At 39.3% G+C, this 14,697-nt stretch overlaps 1 protein-coding gene across 2 annotated transcripts in view; it reads right to left on the bottom strand.

Moving 5' to 3' along the window:
• CERS3 (ceramide synthase 3) overlaps positions 1–14,697 on the bottom strand; it is a 105,172-nt gene that overhangs the window by 74,129 nt on the left and 16,346 nt on the right. For both annotated transcript variants that reach the window (XM_021680647.1, XM_021680648.1), the window contains one exon: positions 5,549–5,722. In XM_021680647.1, the coding sequence (XP_021536322.1) occupies positions 5,549–5,721 (173 nt within the window). In that variant the 5' untranslated portion in view covers position 5,722. The remainder of the gene's footprint in view (positions 1–5,548; positions 5,723–14,697) is intronic.

Raw genomic sequence — 14,697 nt, 5'->3', positions numbered from 1 at the left:
ATCATACAATAATAGGTGGTTGTTTGTGTCTGGCTCCTTTCACTAGCCTAATGTTTTTGAGGTCCATTAATGTTTTTGGATGTATTTGGAGTGCATTCCTTTTTATTACTGAATAATAATTCATTGTATGGGTATGCATACATTAACAATGTCTTTTGAAGAGCAAACACTTCAGCAATTTACCAAGGGAAATAAAAGCATGTGTCCGTACAAATTCTTGTACTCAAATATTCATAGTAGCTTTATTCATAATAGCTAAAAACTGTAAACAATCCAAATTTCCAACAACTAAACATAAATAAATTGTGGTATGTCAATATGTTGAAAGACTACCCAGCAATGACAAGGAATCACGGATACATACAACTACATGAAAATAATCTCCAATGTATTATGTTAAGTGAAAGAAGCCAGACACAAAAGACTGTGATCTAATGATTCCATTGGTAGAAATCAAAAAGGCAAATTAGGCTGACAGAAAGCATATCAGTGATTTCAAAGAGCTAGTAGGTAGGGAGAGGATGAACCATACAGGGTACAGGAGAGTTTCTCAGCTGATGGAAATCTTCTACATCATAATTGTGGTGATGGTTACACCACTGTATAGTTGTCAAAATGCATTAAATTTTGGATGAACTTTATTGTATGTAAATCATACCTCAATAAAGCTGATCTTTTAGAAGATTTGCTTATTTATTTTAGAGAGAAAGAGAGAGAGTGCACAAGGTGGGGGCAGGGGGGCAGGCAAAGAGAGAGGGAGAGAGAAACCTAAGCAGAGTCCATGCTGAGCTTGGAGCCCAACGCAGGGCTTGAGCTCATGACCTTGAGATCATAAGATCTCAAGACCCTGAGATTCCAAGAGTTGGAAGCTTAACCTACTGCATTACCCAGGCACCCCTAAAGCTGATTAAAAAAAATAATGATATGACTCTATTCTTTCTCCAGTTCTAACAAAAGCTCTATTTTCTGCCAGGTCAGTCTATTTTAGTACTTACTTAGAGGTTTCTGTGTTTAATTAAATGCCAGAAATTTCGGTTATGAATGATCATTTAGCCCTTCATTTTTTTATAACCATGGGAGTTGAATAAAATTTTTTCTAAAATAATTTGATAACATATATAAGTCAATCCAACTTCCAGATGGACTAAGTTTCCCTGGAAATGGCCCATACATTTCAGAGACATATAAAAACAAACTAAGTATGCACCAGATGTACATAGAGCAATGTGATAGATCATAAAACATAGGGCTGCATTTAAAAAAAGAAGAAACAGAATAAGGTTTTATGGCCACACTATTTATGTCAACTAACAATACATGCATTTTATGTTTATGCACATGTTTTACTGGGTCATACAAATAAAAAGCCATCAGATACATTAGAACCCAGCAGGCAGGAATGTGACGAGGAAATGGGGATAAAAGGTAATTAATGAAAAAGTTAATTCAAATCAATCAAAAAGAGGTCTTATGCAGACTGAAGAGAGCATACTATGATTTGAGGATTATGATTAATTAATTCCCCTCTGCATAAAATGTCCAAACCAAACAAAAATTAATATGTCCTTAAAACTAACAAAATCTCAAAAAACATATTTGGCAAGCTTTTGGATAAATAATGAAATTGCTTCATTTATCAAACTCACTAGTTGAAAATTTTCATTGGGGAAACACTCATTGTTCTTACTAATAGAATAACAAATACAAAATGCTTTAATATGGTGATGTTCTCAGTCATATTCACTCAATGCTCTCTCAAATATCAGAAATCAAAAAATAAGGAAAATTTTAAAAAGCAAAGAGGAATTGAGCCAAAAAGACTTTTGAAGTAAGGGAATACAACCAACCTCAAAGCCAGGGAAAGTATAATATTCCCCTCTAGAGGATCATTAGTATATGGATCAGTATACACAATGGGTAAATATACATATCCATAGCATACTTGCTGAAATGAGGAAACGCATCTATATTAAAATCATTAATTTAAACAAGAAAGAGAAATGTGGTCTTGTTTGTTAAGATGCCCAGGCTTCAAAGACAGAAATAACATTTTTGATGGAACACGGGAAGTATATAAATATAGTTTTCTAGTTCAGCATTATCCTTCCTTTTCAAATAAATCAGGAAAATCAATCACTTCATCTAATGTAAGTGTAAATAATTATGAATACGTACTTAATTTAAAAATCTGTTTTGAAAAAGGAGAAAAGAAAGGAGTATAATAAATATTTGATAAACTGACCTGAAAGAGAAGGGAAATGACAGGTCTTAAGTCTAGAAGGACCTTAGAGATTAACTTGCCTGAACTTTCATTTTATGGATATGGATTATAAAAAAAAAAATGTCCAAGAGGAAGAAAAAAGAATGTGAACTTCTGCTCCCATGTAACAGGTTCAAAGTTAGGTTAATTACCAAGGAATGAGTCTCTTAGGTTTGCTACTATTGCAGAACTGAGCCTTCAGATGGCCCCATTCAGACACCCAGACAACCCCCTCTTCATCTAGCACTTCATCAGTTACTTGTGAGCCAAAAGCCTAACAATCCCAGACCCCCCTCCCTTTTTTCCAATATTCTTTTATAGAATAAAAAGAAGGCAGCCCTAGGCAGATATTAAGCACGTGAAGTTTAAATACTTCTAAACACAAACAATAACCCATGACATAAGATCGATTCCCAGTTCCTAAGGATTCAAAGGCTCTTTGAACAGAGTTTAAGCAGGGAGTGTTATATGAAAGAACAAAGTATTTGGAGCAATGTAAGTCTCAGATAACATTTAAGTCTAATATGCATATTTTGAGACTATTTCAATTTAGGACAGTTAGTAACAACCCTTTTTAACTCTTGTAAATTGCTACAGATGGGGCATTCCACCTTCGCTTCTTTGCGGAATGAGGACATATCATTCCATCATGCGCTTATGTTGCTCAGTGGAAATGGTAGAAGTGGTCGAATGTATTCATTGCACAACTAAATAAAAGAAAAAAGATCACCTTTTGATTTTACCACCTCCACCCTTGCCTTGAGCCATTCTGGGACCATAATTTACTCTGAGATAATGTGTTTATTCCACAAGTATCTAAATCTGAGTGGCTTAGATACCATTCAATCATATTTCAGACATATAAAAGAATGCATAGAAGAGTCCAGATAAACTAGTTAGAAAGTGCTATTCTAGACTCCCCCTACCCACCCCAGCCAACAACAACATACATATATATACACATATATGTCACAGAATTTATAAGGAAAAGTAGTCCTAAATACAAAGCAAATGTCAGTCACTTTCAAATGATCTACTTTGTTCTTTATCAATTCTGTCTCTCTGCAACTGCTTTTCTAGGAAGAGACATCACTTCCTGATCTTAAATGGCTCATGGCTAATACTGAAGGATAAAAATGAGCCAGCCAAATCACAACTACTGGTCACTTCATAGAATGAGAAATTGTAGTATAAACAGAGTCTAGGACAAAAGAAGAAAGTTTTCTTGTGATAAATATATCATAGGATATGCTGAAACACAGTGTCAAATTTACATGAATTTTTAAGAGAGTTCAGAAAATTACACATTCGCTAGACTTCTTTAAGTTATGTTTTCTATATTCCCAAGAGACATTAGTTAACTCTTGTCTGCTATCAGGAGTATTTCACTATGAAAGTCCAAGAAGTACTGATATAACGAGAGAATAAAAAACCAACACCCCGGAGCCTGGTATCATGGCATGTCGGTTCAAGCCCCAAATCTATCCCTTGAATACTAACCGTGTGATGTAGGCCAGATCACTTACCTCTTATTTTCTTGACTGAGATCATATCACTTGTGATTTTATATACTTCTTAAAGTCTCTACTCAAATGCAAGGTGTAACTAATATTTTATTTATGACATATGTGGTTTAGTCTAATGCAAATGATATAGAAACCTTGAAAAAGATATAAATGTATGCTTCAAAAGGCATAATCTCCTTCCCCAGTTAAATGTTCCTTACTTCTATTGCATTCAAAGAGATCTGAGGCTAGTGGACCAACACATGGTTTTCTGTAGTGTCACAGAATGGAAAAAGCTAAGGCTGAGTTATTGGGAGTTAAAGCTACATAAGAAGATTGGAAAATGACATAGAGTATGCTCAATCCCTTGGGAAGAAGCAAGAATGGTCCTAGGAATTACAAGAGGATTGGATTCCTTCCTGATTGTTGTTGGAGCGGCCTCAGCCAAGACAGAACAAGTTGGTCTTCCACAGCTGTGCTGCTTTGGCAACCAAAAGAGTTTTCTAGTTCACTGTCCTGGTTACAACATAAAAAATGGAGCTGTCCACCGAGAAGTAGGCAATCTGCAGTGTAAACAAGTAGAGGACCTGGGAGCCAAATTCAAGGATCACCACACACCATGCAAGAGAGGCAAGTGTTTCAGGATAGTAGAAAGTGATTTGCTAACTTGGAAGTGCAGCGACAAAATTCTACTTTATTTATGCAATCTTTGACAAATCCAAACATGTGACTAAAAAGTAGAATTAATGGTCAAAAAGGAAGAGCATTTTCAAATGTTCCCAGCTAGAGTTTAAGTGGTATCCAGGGGCTTCCTCTTCTCTCAATAGCAATAACATATTGTTGGCTCAAGAGAAGTTGTTATTTGCACAAAAACCTTTTGGAGAGTCCATGAAACAGAGTTGGTCAAACGAACTCTTGAGATAAGGACCCTGCAAATGGTTATAAACATATGATCTGCATTACAGTTAGTCTTGGACAAAATGATCTTTATCAAATTTTGTCTTAAGTTTTTCCAACTCTGACATTCAAATATTCTTTTTGCTCCAAAAAGTTAATGTGCTAATAAGAGTTTTTTGAAACAGAGACAACTACAGAGACTATAGATGAACATTTATCTCCTGTTATAACACAGGTACAGTTTTAATAGAAAGGTTGAAGTAATATCTATTTTAATTAAGTTTAAAAAAAGAAAAGAAGTTTACTGTTTCTGAGAAAGCAAACTGGTATTTTTTTCTTTGATTTCCTTATACTTTGGACTGAAGGGCTGCTATTAAAACTTTCAATAAACCTTTAAAATAAACTATGCTATAAAGCAAATATTAAGTTAGGTCTTTAATGAGGCATTGTTTGCTTTTTTATAGGCATTCTAAAATGATAATGGATCCCCTAGACCCAGACTCTACTAGCATTGCCTTTCTGGGAACGTATATACTTTGTCAGACAGCATGGTATGTGGAAGATGAAGTGGGTCCCCACACTGTCAATGACAGTGTCATTGTCAATGACGCTAACAAGCTCTGTGCTCCTTAACTTCTCTTGATCTCAGTTTTCTTCACTGTGAAACTAACACACTTGAGGAGACTGTGTTCCTAATATTTATTTGTTCAGCTTCTAGATCATATTTGGTGTACATACGATTTGATGAACTCCCCCAGGAATCTGTAGCCCGTTAGTGGCCCCCCTCTGAACAATAGATTATTAAAAGTTCATACCAAGATTCCAGTATTCCAGGGTTGGTGCAAAGAAGAGGCATGGGAAGTAAAGACACACAGATCCTACTTACTTTTCAAAGAAATGTCTGATAATCAGCAAGCCAAAAGCATATGGGATTGTCATGTACAAATGAGAGGGTTTCACGAAGACGAGTCCATCGTGATCTTCAAGATCTGACCACTTAATTGTTGGAGGAAGCCAGAATCTTTCCAACCAAAACCATTCTTTAAATGTCTGAAACATTCTAGAGAGATGGAAAAATAATCTGTTAGACTTGTGAAACAAATACTTAAAGTTGAAATAACATTGAGTAATATCTCTTAATCTACCTAAGCCAGAGAGTTTTGAAAGCAAGGCAAAAAGGGATCCTATTATTCAGTGGGTTTCATGACACTTCATTGCATTAAACAAGAATCACTCTGCCAATACTCTCAGGACAATTTTGGCTGTGGCATGGCCAACTTAAGTTTAACATACCACTGTTCACACTTCTGGCACAATGTACGTTAACATTATGGGTACATATCTTCCACTTCTATGACTCTATGGTATGAAAAATCATTTAATAATAATCTCTGTTACTTCAACATGCCCAAGGTCAACCTCAGGAAAGCTCCAAGTATGTATAAGTCTACATTAGTATCCTAAGAACTTCTCTAGGAAATAAAAGAACAAGCATATTTAATTTCATATTACAGTAAGTTCAAATTCGTCCATGTCAACAAATACTTACTGAGATTCTATTATTTGTCAACCACTGTGCTAGGCACTGAAAATACAAAGATTAAGAAAATGGCATTCTTGCCTTAGGGACCCTATAGTCTTGTGGACAAGGCCAGCCTGAATACCTAGATGATTTTGACATAACCTTTTTTAGGTACAATAAAAAAGGTACAGGGTGCTGTGGGAACAAGATGATGGACACTGAGCCCAGCCAGGAAGTGTCAGAGAAAGATCATTGGAACAGATGATTCTTGAGACATCCTGAACAAAAAGGGGAGATAAACCAGGGAAAGGCAGGAAAATGGGGGAGGAGGGAATAGAAGTTTTAAGAAGGGAAAATGCTATGATCAGGTAACCAGAAACATAGACGAAAACAGAATTAGATGTTCGAGTCTCATTGTTTAAGCATGAACAACTTTTAGTCTTGACATTTTGACCCTGAGGATGTTTTGATTTCATCTTTTAATAGCCAATCCGAGAAAGGAATCAAAATGTCCTCAGATTCACAATAGGGAGGCTAAGAAACAGGAGTGATGGGAGTGGGCTAAGGACAGAGAGAGCAGGAAGGCTCCAGCAGAGGTGAGGATCAGAGGGTGAGGTCCTGACATTACAGATTTCCAACTTCAGATGAGGAGGAATTCCAGAGTGTGGACCCTGATTCCCTTCAGAAATATCTATTCCACAAGCAACAGCTGAAGCCTGGTAAGATAATTCCTTGCTTCATTACGTCCCCCATCCACTGTTAAGAGATGAGCTCAGCCTGAAGTAGCACTAACTCAGTTACACCCACACCTGCAAGGCTTGTGGGCAGAAAGAGAAAGGCTGCCTTCTTTTTCATGTGTTAATCATTTCACTATAATTTCTACTCTGGGGGAGGGTGCGTCCCATTAAGACAGTTGCAAAATTGTGCAAATATGGTGGAATGAAGATAATCAAGAAAGACTTGTTGAATATTTCCTCTCTATCAGGCTTCGTAGGCCACAGAAAGGAAAGAGGGTGATCCTGGACTCAGGGAACTTATGAGTGAGCCAGGGCTCATGTGGATCTGGACTCGGGAGGAGGCAGGGGGAGCAAGTGAAAGAATTGTCAGGAAGGGAGAATCACACACTTTGGTAAGGGAACTGGGGATTCAAGCTCAGTTGCCCGGGCCATCTGACATAACTGACTGAAAGAAGAGATGAAGAGAGGAAATCTGTTTTGAATGCACAGCCAGATACAGGCTTACACCTTGAGTCAAACTCCAGCTGAAATTCAAACTTCCTACAGATCTCAGAAACCAACTCTGGCCATGGGAGTCTCCCTGTAATGGGCAAATCTTGGCCTTGACCCTCATCACATCAGAATCAGCTACACCTGCAAGGGCAAAGATATATATATTTTTTTCACCTAAAAGTTCGCCTCAGCACATTCATTACTTGATTGGCTCCAGATTTAATAGTCTAGGGCTCAGGGAACAAACAGCAAGGGTGGTGAGTGGTTTTTCTCTTGATATTGGTATAACAGTTGTTACACAAAAATAGCTTGCTAACTCCTAAAATGCAACTCCAGGCAGCACAGATTATTTTGTCCAGAATGTAACATAACTAAATAAATAGTTTACAGTGGTTATGTAAGGGTTGCCACTCTAAATAATGCCCTCGTGCATCATATGCAAGCAATGAATCGAGATCCATTGAAAGCCATAATAATGTTAATACCCCACAGCCTAAAACATTTAAAGGGAAATAGAATACAGAAGTTGAGGGTGGCCCCCTGGAAATGTAGTTCAGACTGAGAAAAAAATAAATCTAATTATTTATTCTTTCTTTAGGTGCTGCCACCAAACATCAATTATTGCTGTTAATCAAAACAATTAAGAATCCCTTCTTCACACCATAAACAAAGCACAAACCTAAATATAAGGGCTAAAACTTTAACACTCTTAAAAGACTAGATAAGAGTAAATAGTCATGACCTTGGTTTAGGCAAAGCCTCCTTACATATGACACCAAAAGCACAAATGACAAAATTAAGAGAAATAGATAAATAGGACTTCATCAAAATGAAAGCCTTTTGTGAGCCAAGGAACACCATCAAGAAAGTGAAAAGACAACCCACACGATGGGAGAAATACCTGAAAATCACACATCTGATAAGGGATTTGCACTTAGAATAGAGTAAGAACTCTTGCAACCCAATAAGAAAAGGACAAATAATCCAATTCAAAAATGGGCAAAGAATCTGAATTTGAATTATTTCACCAAAGAAGACAGACAAATGGCCACTAAGCTCATGAAAAAAATGCTCAACCTCATTTCCATTGAGGGAAATGCAAATCAAAACCACACTCCGAGGACTGTTCACACCCACTGGGATGGCCATCATCATGAAGATAAATGCTGGCAAGGATGTTGAGAACACGGCTGGTGGGAAAGTGAAATGGTACAGCTGCCATGGAAGACAGTCTGGCAGTTCCTTGAGATGTTAAACGTGGAGTTACCATAGGACATGTAAGCATTTGAGAGAGTATTCAAGGGGATTGAAAGGATTCATGCTATGACATGGATGGCTTTTGAACACACGCTAAGTAAAAGAAGCCAGACGCAGAAGGCCACATAAGCATGTGATTCCATTTATATGAAATGTCCAGAAGAGGTAAATCCATCGAGACAAAAAGTAGGTTACTAGTTCCTCAGGGTGTAGGAAGGCAGTGTGGGGAGAAATGGGGAGTGGCTGACGATGGGTACAGGTTTTCTTTTTGGGGTTATGAAAATGTTCAAAGATTAAAATGTGGTGTTGGTTGCACAACCATGAATATACTAAAAAACACTGAATCGCACACTTTAGATGGGTGAATTGGATAGTCTGGGAATTATATCACAAAAAAGAAAAAAGAAAAACTGTTAAAAAGCCTCCTCAGTTTCAACCCTTTTAACCCAGAACTCATCCTGAACTTCATGCTAGAGCTTCCCATTATTTCATTTATGGGGCTTAAGTTTTACCCCTCAAATTCACCTGTGTCCATGAACCCAGAAAAGTAATTAAGTGAAGGAAAGACTATATCCAGATTCAGATTTCAGCATGATTGAAAGTTCATGACTTTCTGTGGGAAAGAAATAGCACGCTTTACAAAGCAAGAACAGATTAACTCTCCTGAAGGAGAAGTGACTCTCCTAGCTGATAGCCTCCCTGGGTGTAAGGGTATTTGGTAGACATCCACAAGCCGACATTTTAGCTCTAGCAGTGGGCTTTAAAAATCCAGGCTACACCTCTAGCCAGCTTCTCTACCATCCTGTTATTTCTCTCAGGATGAGGTCAGAGGCTAAACACAGAGAAAATGAGCTGAAGAGAACTGGGGCCAGCAGTCTCCAATCCTCTGGGCCACTTCGGTTTACTAGCAGGAAACAAATCACAGTCTCTCAGTCTCCCGCTAGCTGCTCCTAAGGCCACAAGCCTGTACCAGCACGTCTAGCCTCCTTCATAGCCTCCTTTTCCTGACCCTAATATACTGGACGTGCCATTTCGGAGGTAGCCCAGCATCCGGCTCTCAGAGCAGCAGGGGAAATCACCACTGTGGGGGGAGTTGGTGTACCTTTCCCACTGTGAGAGCCAAGGTGGACCATCCTCCATCTGCTGACAGTTGGCTGGTATGGCTTAGGCTTGGCCAGTTGGATGCTTTCCTCAGGACAGTGAGTCTGGAGCAGACAGCGATATCCAGCAACAGCAGATGGCATCCTGCTCAGGCTGCTGCTGCTGCTGAAGACAGTTGTCATCTCTCAGCTTTTTGGCCTTCCTGACTGCCCTAGTTTCATGGATTCCACTGTCATTCAAGTCTGGTCCATGAGCCTTCCTTCAGGGCTGTGAGTCCCTTCCGATGAAGTCCTTTGCTTAAGATAGTAAGAGGTGGATTCTGTTGCCTCTAACCAAGAGGTCTTAAATGGAGAATAAGGAACTGGGGGCATTTGTCAGTTCCTCCTTCTGATCTCATCTTGCTGACAATGGGCACTCATGTATCCCCTTTCCTCTGCCCCCCCCCACCCCAGTATTTTTGCTCCTATTCTGCCTAAGTTTCAAATCTCACAGTGACATTATTAATAGTCACCACTTAAGATATTTTCCAATGTAAAAGAGGGTGCTGGCTTCTTTGACACAGCCTTAAATAGGTGCTTGGTAGATGACAAGACGTTTGCCTACCCAGCGAGTAGAGCAATACCTTTATGCCGTGTTAACTAAGTATCACAATATTTCAATAATAACCGGGAGGGGGGGAAGGACATTAGAAAATACTGACACAGGGAGGTACCTGCATTTTTTCAGAGCCCACAGGTGACTGCTCTAAGAACAGTCCTGAGCATTTGCAACAATGAATCTGTCATTCAAGGCCCCTTGCCCCATGGCTCCTTCACTTCTTAGATAGTCGGAGAAGCGCACTGATTCTCACAGTCAGTTCGTAGCCCACCTCTCATTTTGATTCTAGGCCTTTCTGGCAAATGAAATATTGTCAGCTCTGTTGACGACTCTTCTATCTCTGCTTGGTATGCTTTTTAAGCAAAGGTATTTATTTACTCCTTGACTACTCCCAGCACTTTTTTTTGTTTCCTCATCAGCTACTCAAAAGTCCCCTTTTCCCATCCTGTGTCCATTCTCTAAGTACCACAACTCTTATTTATATAAAAATATCTGAAGGAACTGTACTATTTACATTAAAAATATCTGATGCTCTTTTTAAAAGTAAGAAATATGTGCAAGGGGGCACCTGGGTAGCTCAGTCGTTAAGCGTCTGCCACCAGCTCAGGTCATGATCTCGGGGTCCTGGGATCGAGCCCCGCATTAGGCTCCCTGCTCCTCGGGAAGCCTGCTTCTCCCTCTCCCATTCCCACTGCTTGTGTTCCCTCTCGCTGTGTCTCTCTCTGTCAAATAAATAAATAAAATCTTAAAAAAAAAAAAGAAATATGTGCAAGAAAAATACCTTCGGTTATTTCTTTATACTTTGCAGAAGAATCGGTATTGGAGATGGCATTATAGCCCAGCTGTGTTTTCCCACCTGCCAATACTGTGGAAGTTTTAAACCCTATTTTCAACTCCAGCTGACAGTAGTTTGCAGGAAGACAATCTCCCTAATGTAGGTTTGTATGACTCATTATTTTCTGACCTCATGGATACAGAACCCAACAGGGTGAAGGAAGCCTGTTGAGCCACTTTCTCAGATGAACACCATTAAATCTGACCTTAGGACTGAAGAAATAAAACCATCTGGGCCACAAGTTTATCACTATTCGAAGCAACATTTTTGCAAAGTACAAAAAAAATGTGGCACTCGAACCCTTGCTGAGGTAAGAACTCTGAGTCAGGCTGAAGTTTTGGGCCAATTATGAAATTCTGGTAATTATCCATGCAATATCTACTGTAAATAACCACATCACCTTAGAAGATAACTCTACAGAACATATCTCTATTTAGTCAGAGGAGGGTGACAAGAGAGTGTCTCTACAGAACAGAACACAGCTCTCCGAGAAAGGCCAGTGACAGGAAGTGGGAAATTAGGCAGACAACTCTAATTGAATTAAAGGTGTATTTCGGAGTGATAAAGCAAAAGAAGGACACGTTGGAATCAATGCTCATGATCTGAGAGTATCATTATGGTTGGAGGAGGTGAGTTGGCAAGAGCTTTGGAGACTGGGTGACCAGCTTGATTATGGTGGGATCAGGGTTCCCTAGTGACAGAAAGGCAGCTCCAGAAGAGCAAGGACCTTGCCTGGCTTGTTCACTGTTGTATACCCAAGGCTTGCCACACAGTAAACACTAAACAAGTATTTGTTGCATTCAACAGAAGGGTAACTGAGGCTGGAATGGACTTTTGAATACTCCAGGAGTGATGCTCTAGCCAAAAATGGTATCTAGTTTAATTATCTACAAACAATCTCATTTTTATCAGTTGCAAAACAATTTTTAAAAATTTGGTTTAAGGGTATCAGGTAAACATGTTTATCTACATTTAATCTGTTCGTGTTCTCTTTGGAATGAACTCTACCAACTCAGCCAAAAAAACTAGTTATGCCTTCAAGATAAAACACAAAGGAAAACATTAGCAGCTACTTGCTTCCTGCCAATAGTGTAAGGACTGAGCAAACTATAAATTCCAATTATAAAAGCATTTTAAATTGTGCCATTTCAAATGGGTAAGACAATGCAAATGATAGGGCAACTTACCTTTGAGGGATATTTACTATGATTGAGTTAGTGCATTAAAAACCTATAAATGCCTGGGCTTATCGTAAGAAAAACAAACCAACAAACCCTATACTTTGTGTAGAGAAGTAGTTAACTTGCAACAAGATAATAAGTAATTCTCTCATTTTAAATTTTACCATTATAACAGTTTAAAGCCTTGAAGGAATTCAAAACAGACCCACAGATTAAAAAAAAAAAAGAACAATTCAGAGTATTTGCAAACAAAACCAGGTGTCACCTCAAAGATATCATTGAGGGGTATCAGGATGTCCTGAGTTTCCAATCATTCTGCCTTTTAGTTATAGTCCCCCCTACACCCCCGCCCCCAGGTTTTACCTGGGCATGTTACTGCCCTGCCACGTGAGACATTTCCCAACGTTCCCTGTGCCTAGATGTGGCCATGCGTGACTACATCTGGGTCAAAGGTACAGCAGTGACATTGATTTGAGTAATCTCCTTAAATACCAAGCTGTGTGTCCTGGCTTCTTTCTTTCTTCCTTCCTAATAACTGAAAATAGGATGACAGGGTATAGGAGCAATCTTTGAGGCCAATTAGCCCATTTTCACATATCTAGACAGTTACATACAAGAGAAATAAACTCTTACCTGCTGTAAGTCATTGAATTTTGAGTCCTTTTTGTTTTAAAAGCTTAGATCATAATTCTAACATGTAGGGGAAAATATGAAGGAGAAGTAAATAAGTACTATATTGCTGTATTGTATTACATTGTTTCCAGGCAGGTTATAAAATCTGGAGACATCTGCTCATCAAAATACTGTTTAGAGAATAAAAAGGAGACCTACAGACTGGGAGAAAATATATGCAGTATTTGCAATAGGAAGCAACTGTATCTACAATATATAAAGAGCTCCTGAAATTCAATAATAAAAAAAAAAATCAGGGGACTTCTTCCATAAGTCATTTGGGGGCCTGTATTTCCATTAATATTCTGCCTACTGGGGAGCATTCTAAGTATTTGCTCTGCCTTCAGGGCTTCTTGTATGGAGCCGGTGCCAATTATCAATTTATTGCCTCTCAAATCCCAAATTCATTCTTTTTACCTGCTGTGTGAAATGGTCTGGCCCATTTCCTATTTTCCCTTTGCCAGCTAACCCTGGAGCTCTGTCAGTAGAGGACGGTGGAGAGACATTGCAGGATGAAAGGGTTTTACTTCCTGACTCTGGTACGTTCCCAGAATGGTTCCAGGAGCCCCCAGCAGCCAGCAGATTCTACTGGCACCCCCCTTAGGAGTTTTGTAGCAGAGCTCCTCCAGTGAGACACTTTACAGTGAAGAGCCCTCCCCAGCACCCCAGAGGGCAGATATCTGGCAAGTTCCAGGGGGCTGCTTTCCAGACTATTCCGCTGATACTAGGGGTAACTCCTCTGTACCCTCCCCAACTGGTCTGCCCCTCAAGGGGGTCCGTGCAGGGTGGTGTTTCCTTGCACGCTCTAGCTCAGCCCCAAGGGTTATAAGTTTCCTATAGCAGTGATCCCTATATTCTATAGAGTTCTTCCTATTGGCCAATGCTTCATTTCTCCAATCTTGATTGATGGAAAAGTCCAACCTCCTGTGCTTAATCTAATACTAATTCATGAAAGCTCAAGTTATTCTGAAAAAGTTAAAAAAAAAATCCTCTGAAGTTCAAATGAGAAGGGTGAGTCTTCTCATTTTTCCCTTCTAGTACTATGTGCAGAGTTTGCTTGTAGATTAAATGATGACTTGAGATGCCAGGAAGATGTGCTTCTGTCCCTTTATTCCTATCTCCATTTTAAAGCTTAGGTTAATGTCCCCAGGAGCCACCTATCACTTTCTACCAGGGCAATAATTCTTCCCTGTTAGTAAACATAATTGGGATATTTTCCCAGCAAAACTAATAAATAAACCCCTAAAATGCCAGCTAGGCACTTGGCATCTGTATGGGGTCAAGTTCTCTTTGAAGCCAGGGCTATCCCCTAGTGCTATTCTCTTCAGGCCATGTTTCTCTTGGCTCTGTAATAAAATTTCACAATATGCCTTGATCTAGGGTCCTAACTTAAATCACCCCTTCCTAACTTAAATATTGAGCCAACAAAGTTTAATTCCTAGAAAATCACAAGTTACTGTTTGCTGTTGTGTGCAGAAGAAACCCCACTTGGGAATGGCTTTGCTGTCCTAAGCAGCCCCAGCCTCCTTTGGAGGCAGCTCCTCAGGGCCCTAACCCATCTCTGCACACTCCTCTAAAGGAGAAGCTTGTAACCAGCCCCCAGGCCATTGGGCCCCCCTGTCTACTTTTCCAGGCTTGTGC

This window comes from Neomonachus schauinslandi, chromosome 9 (assembly GCF_002201575.2).
Source record: "Neomonachus schauinslandi chromosome 9, ASM220157v2, whole genome shotgun sequence".
NCBI lineage: Eukaryota > Metazoa > Chordata > Mammalia > Carnivora > Phocidae > Neomonachus > Neomonachus schauinslandi.
Note: the sequence above shows the minus strand (reverse complement) of the source record. Positions and strands in the feature narration are given on the sequence as shown.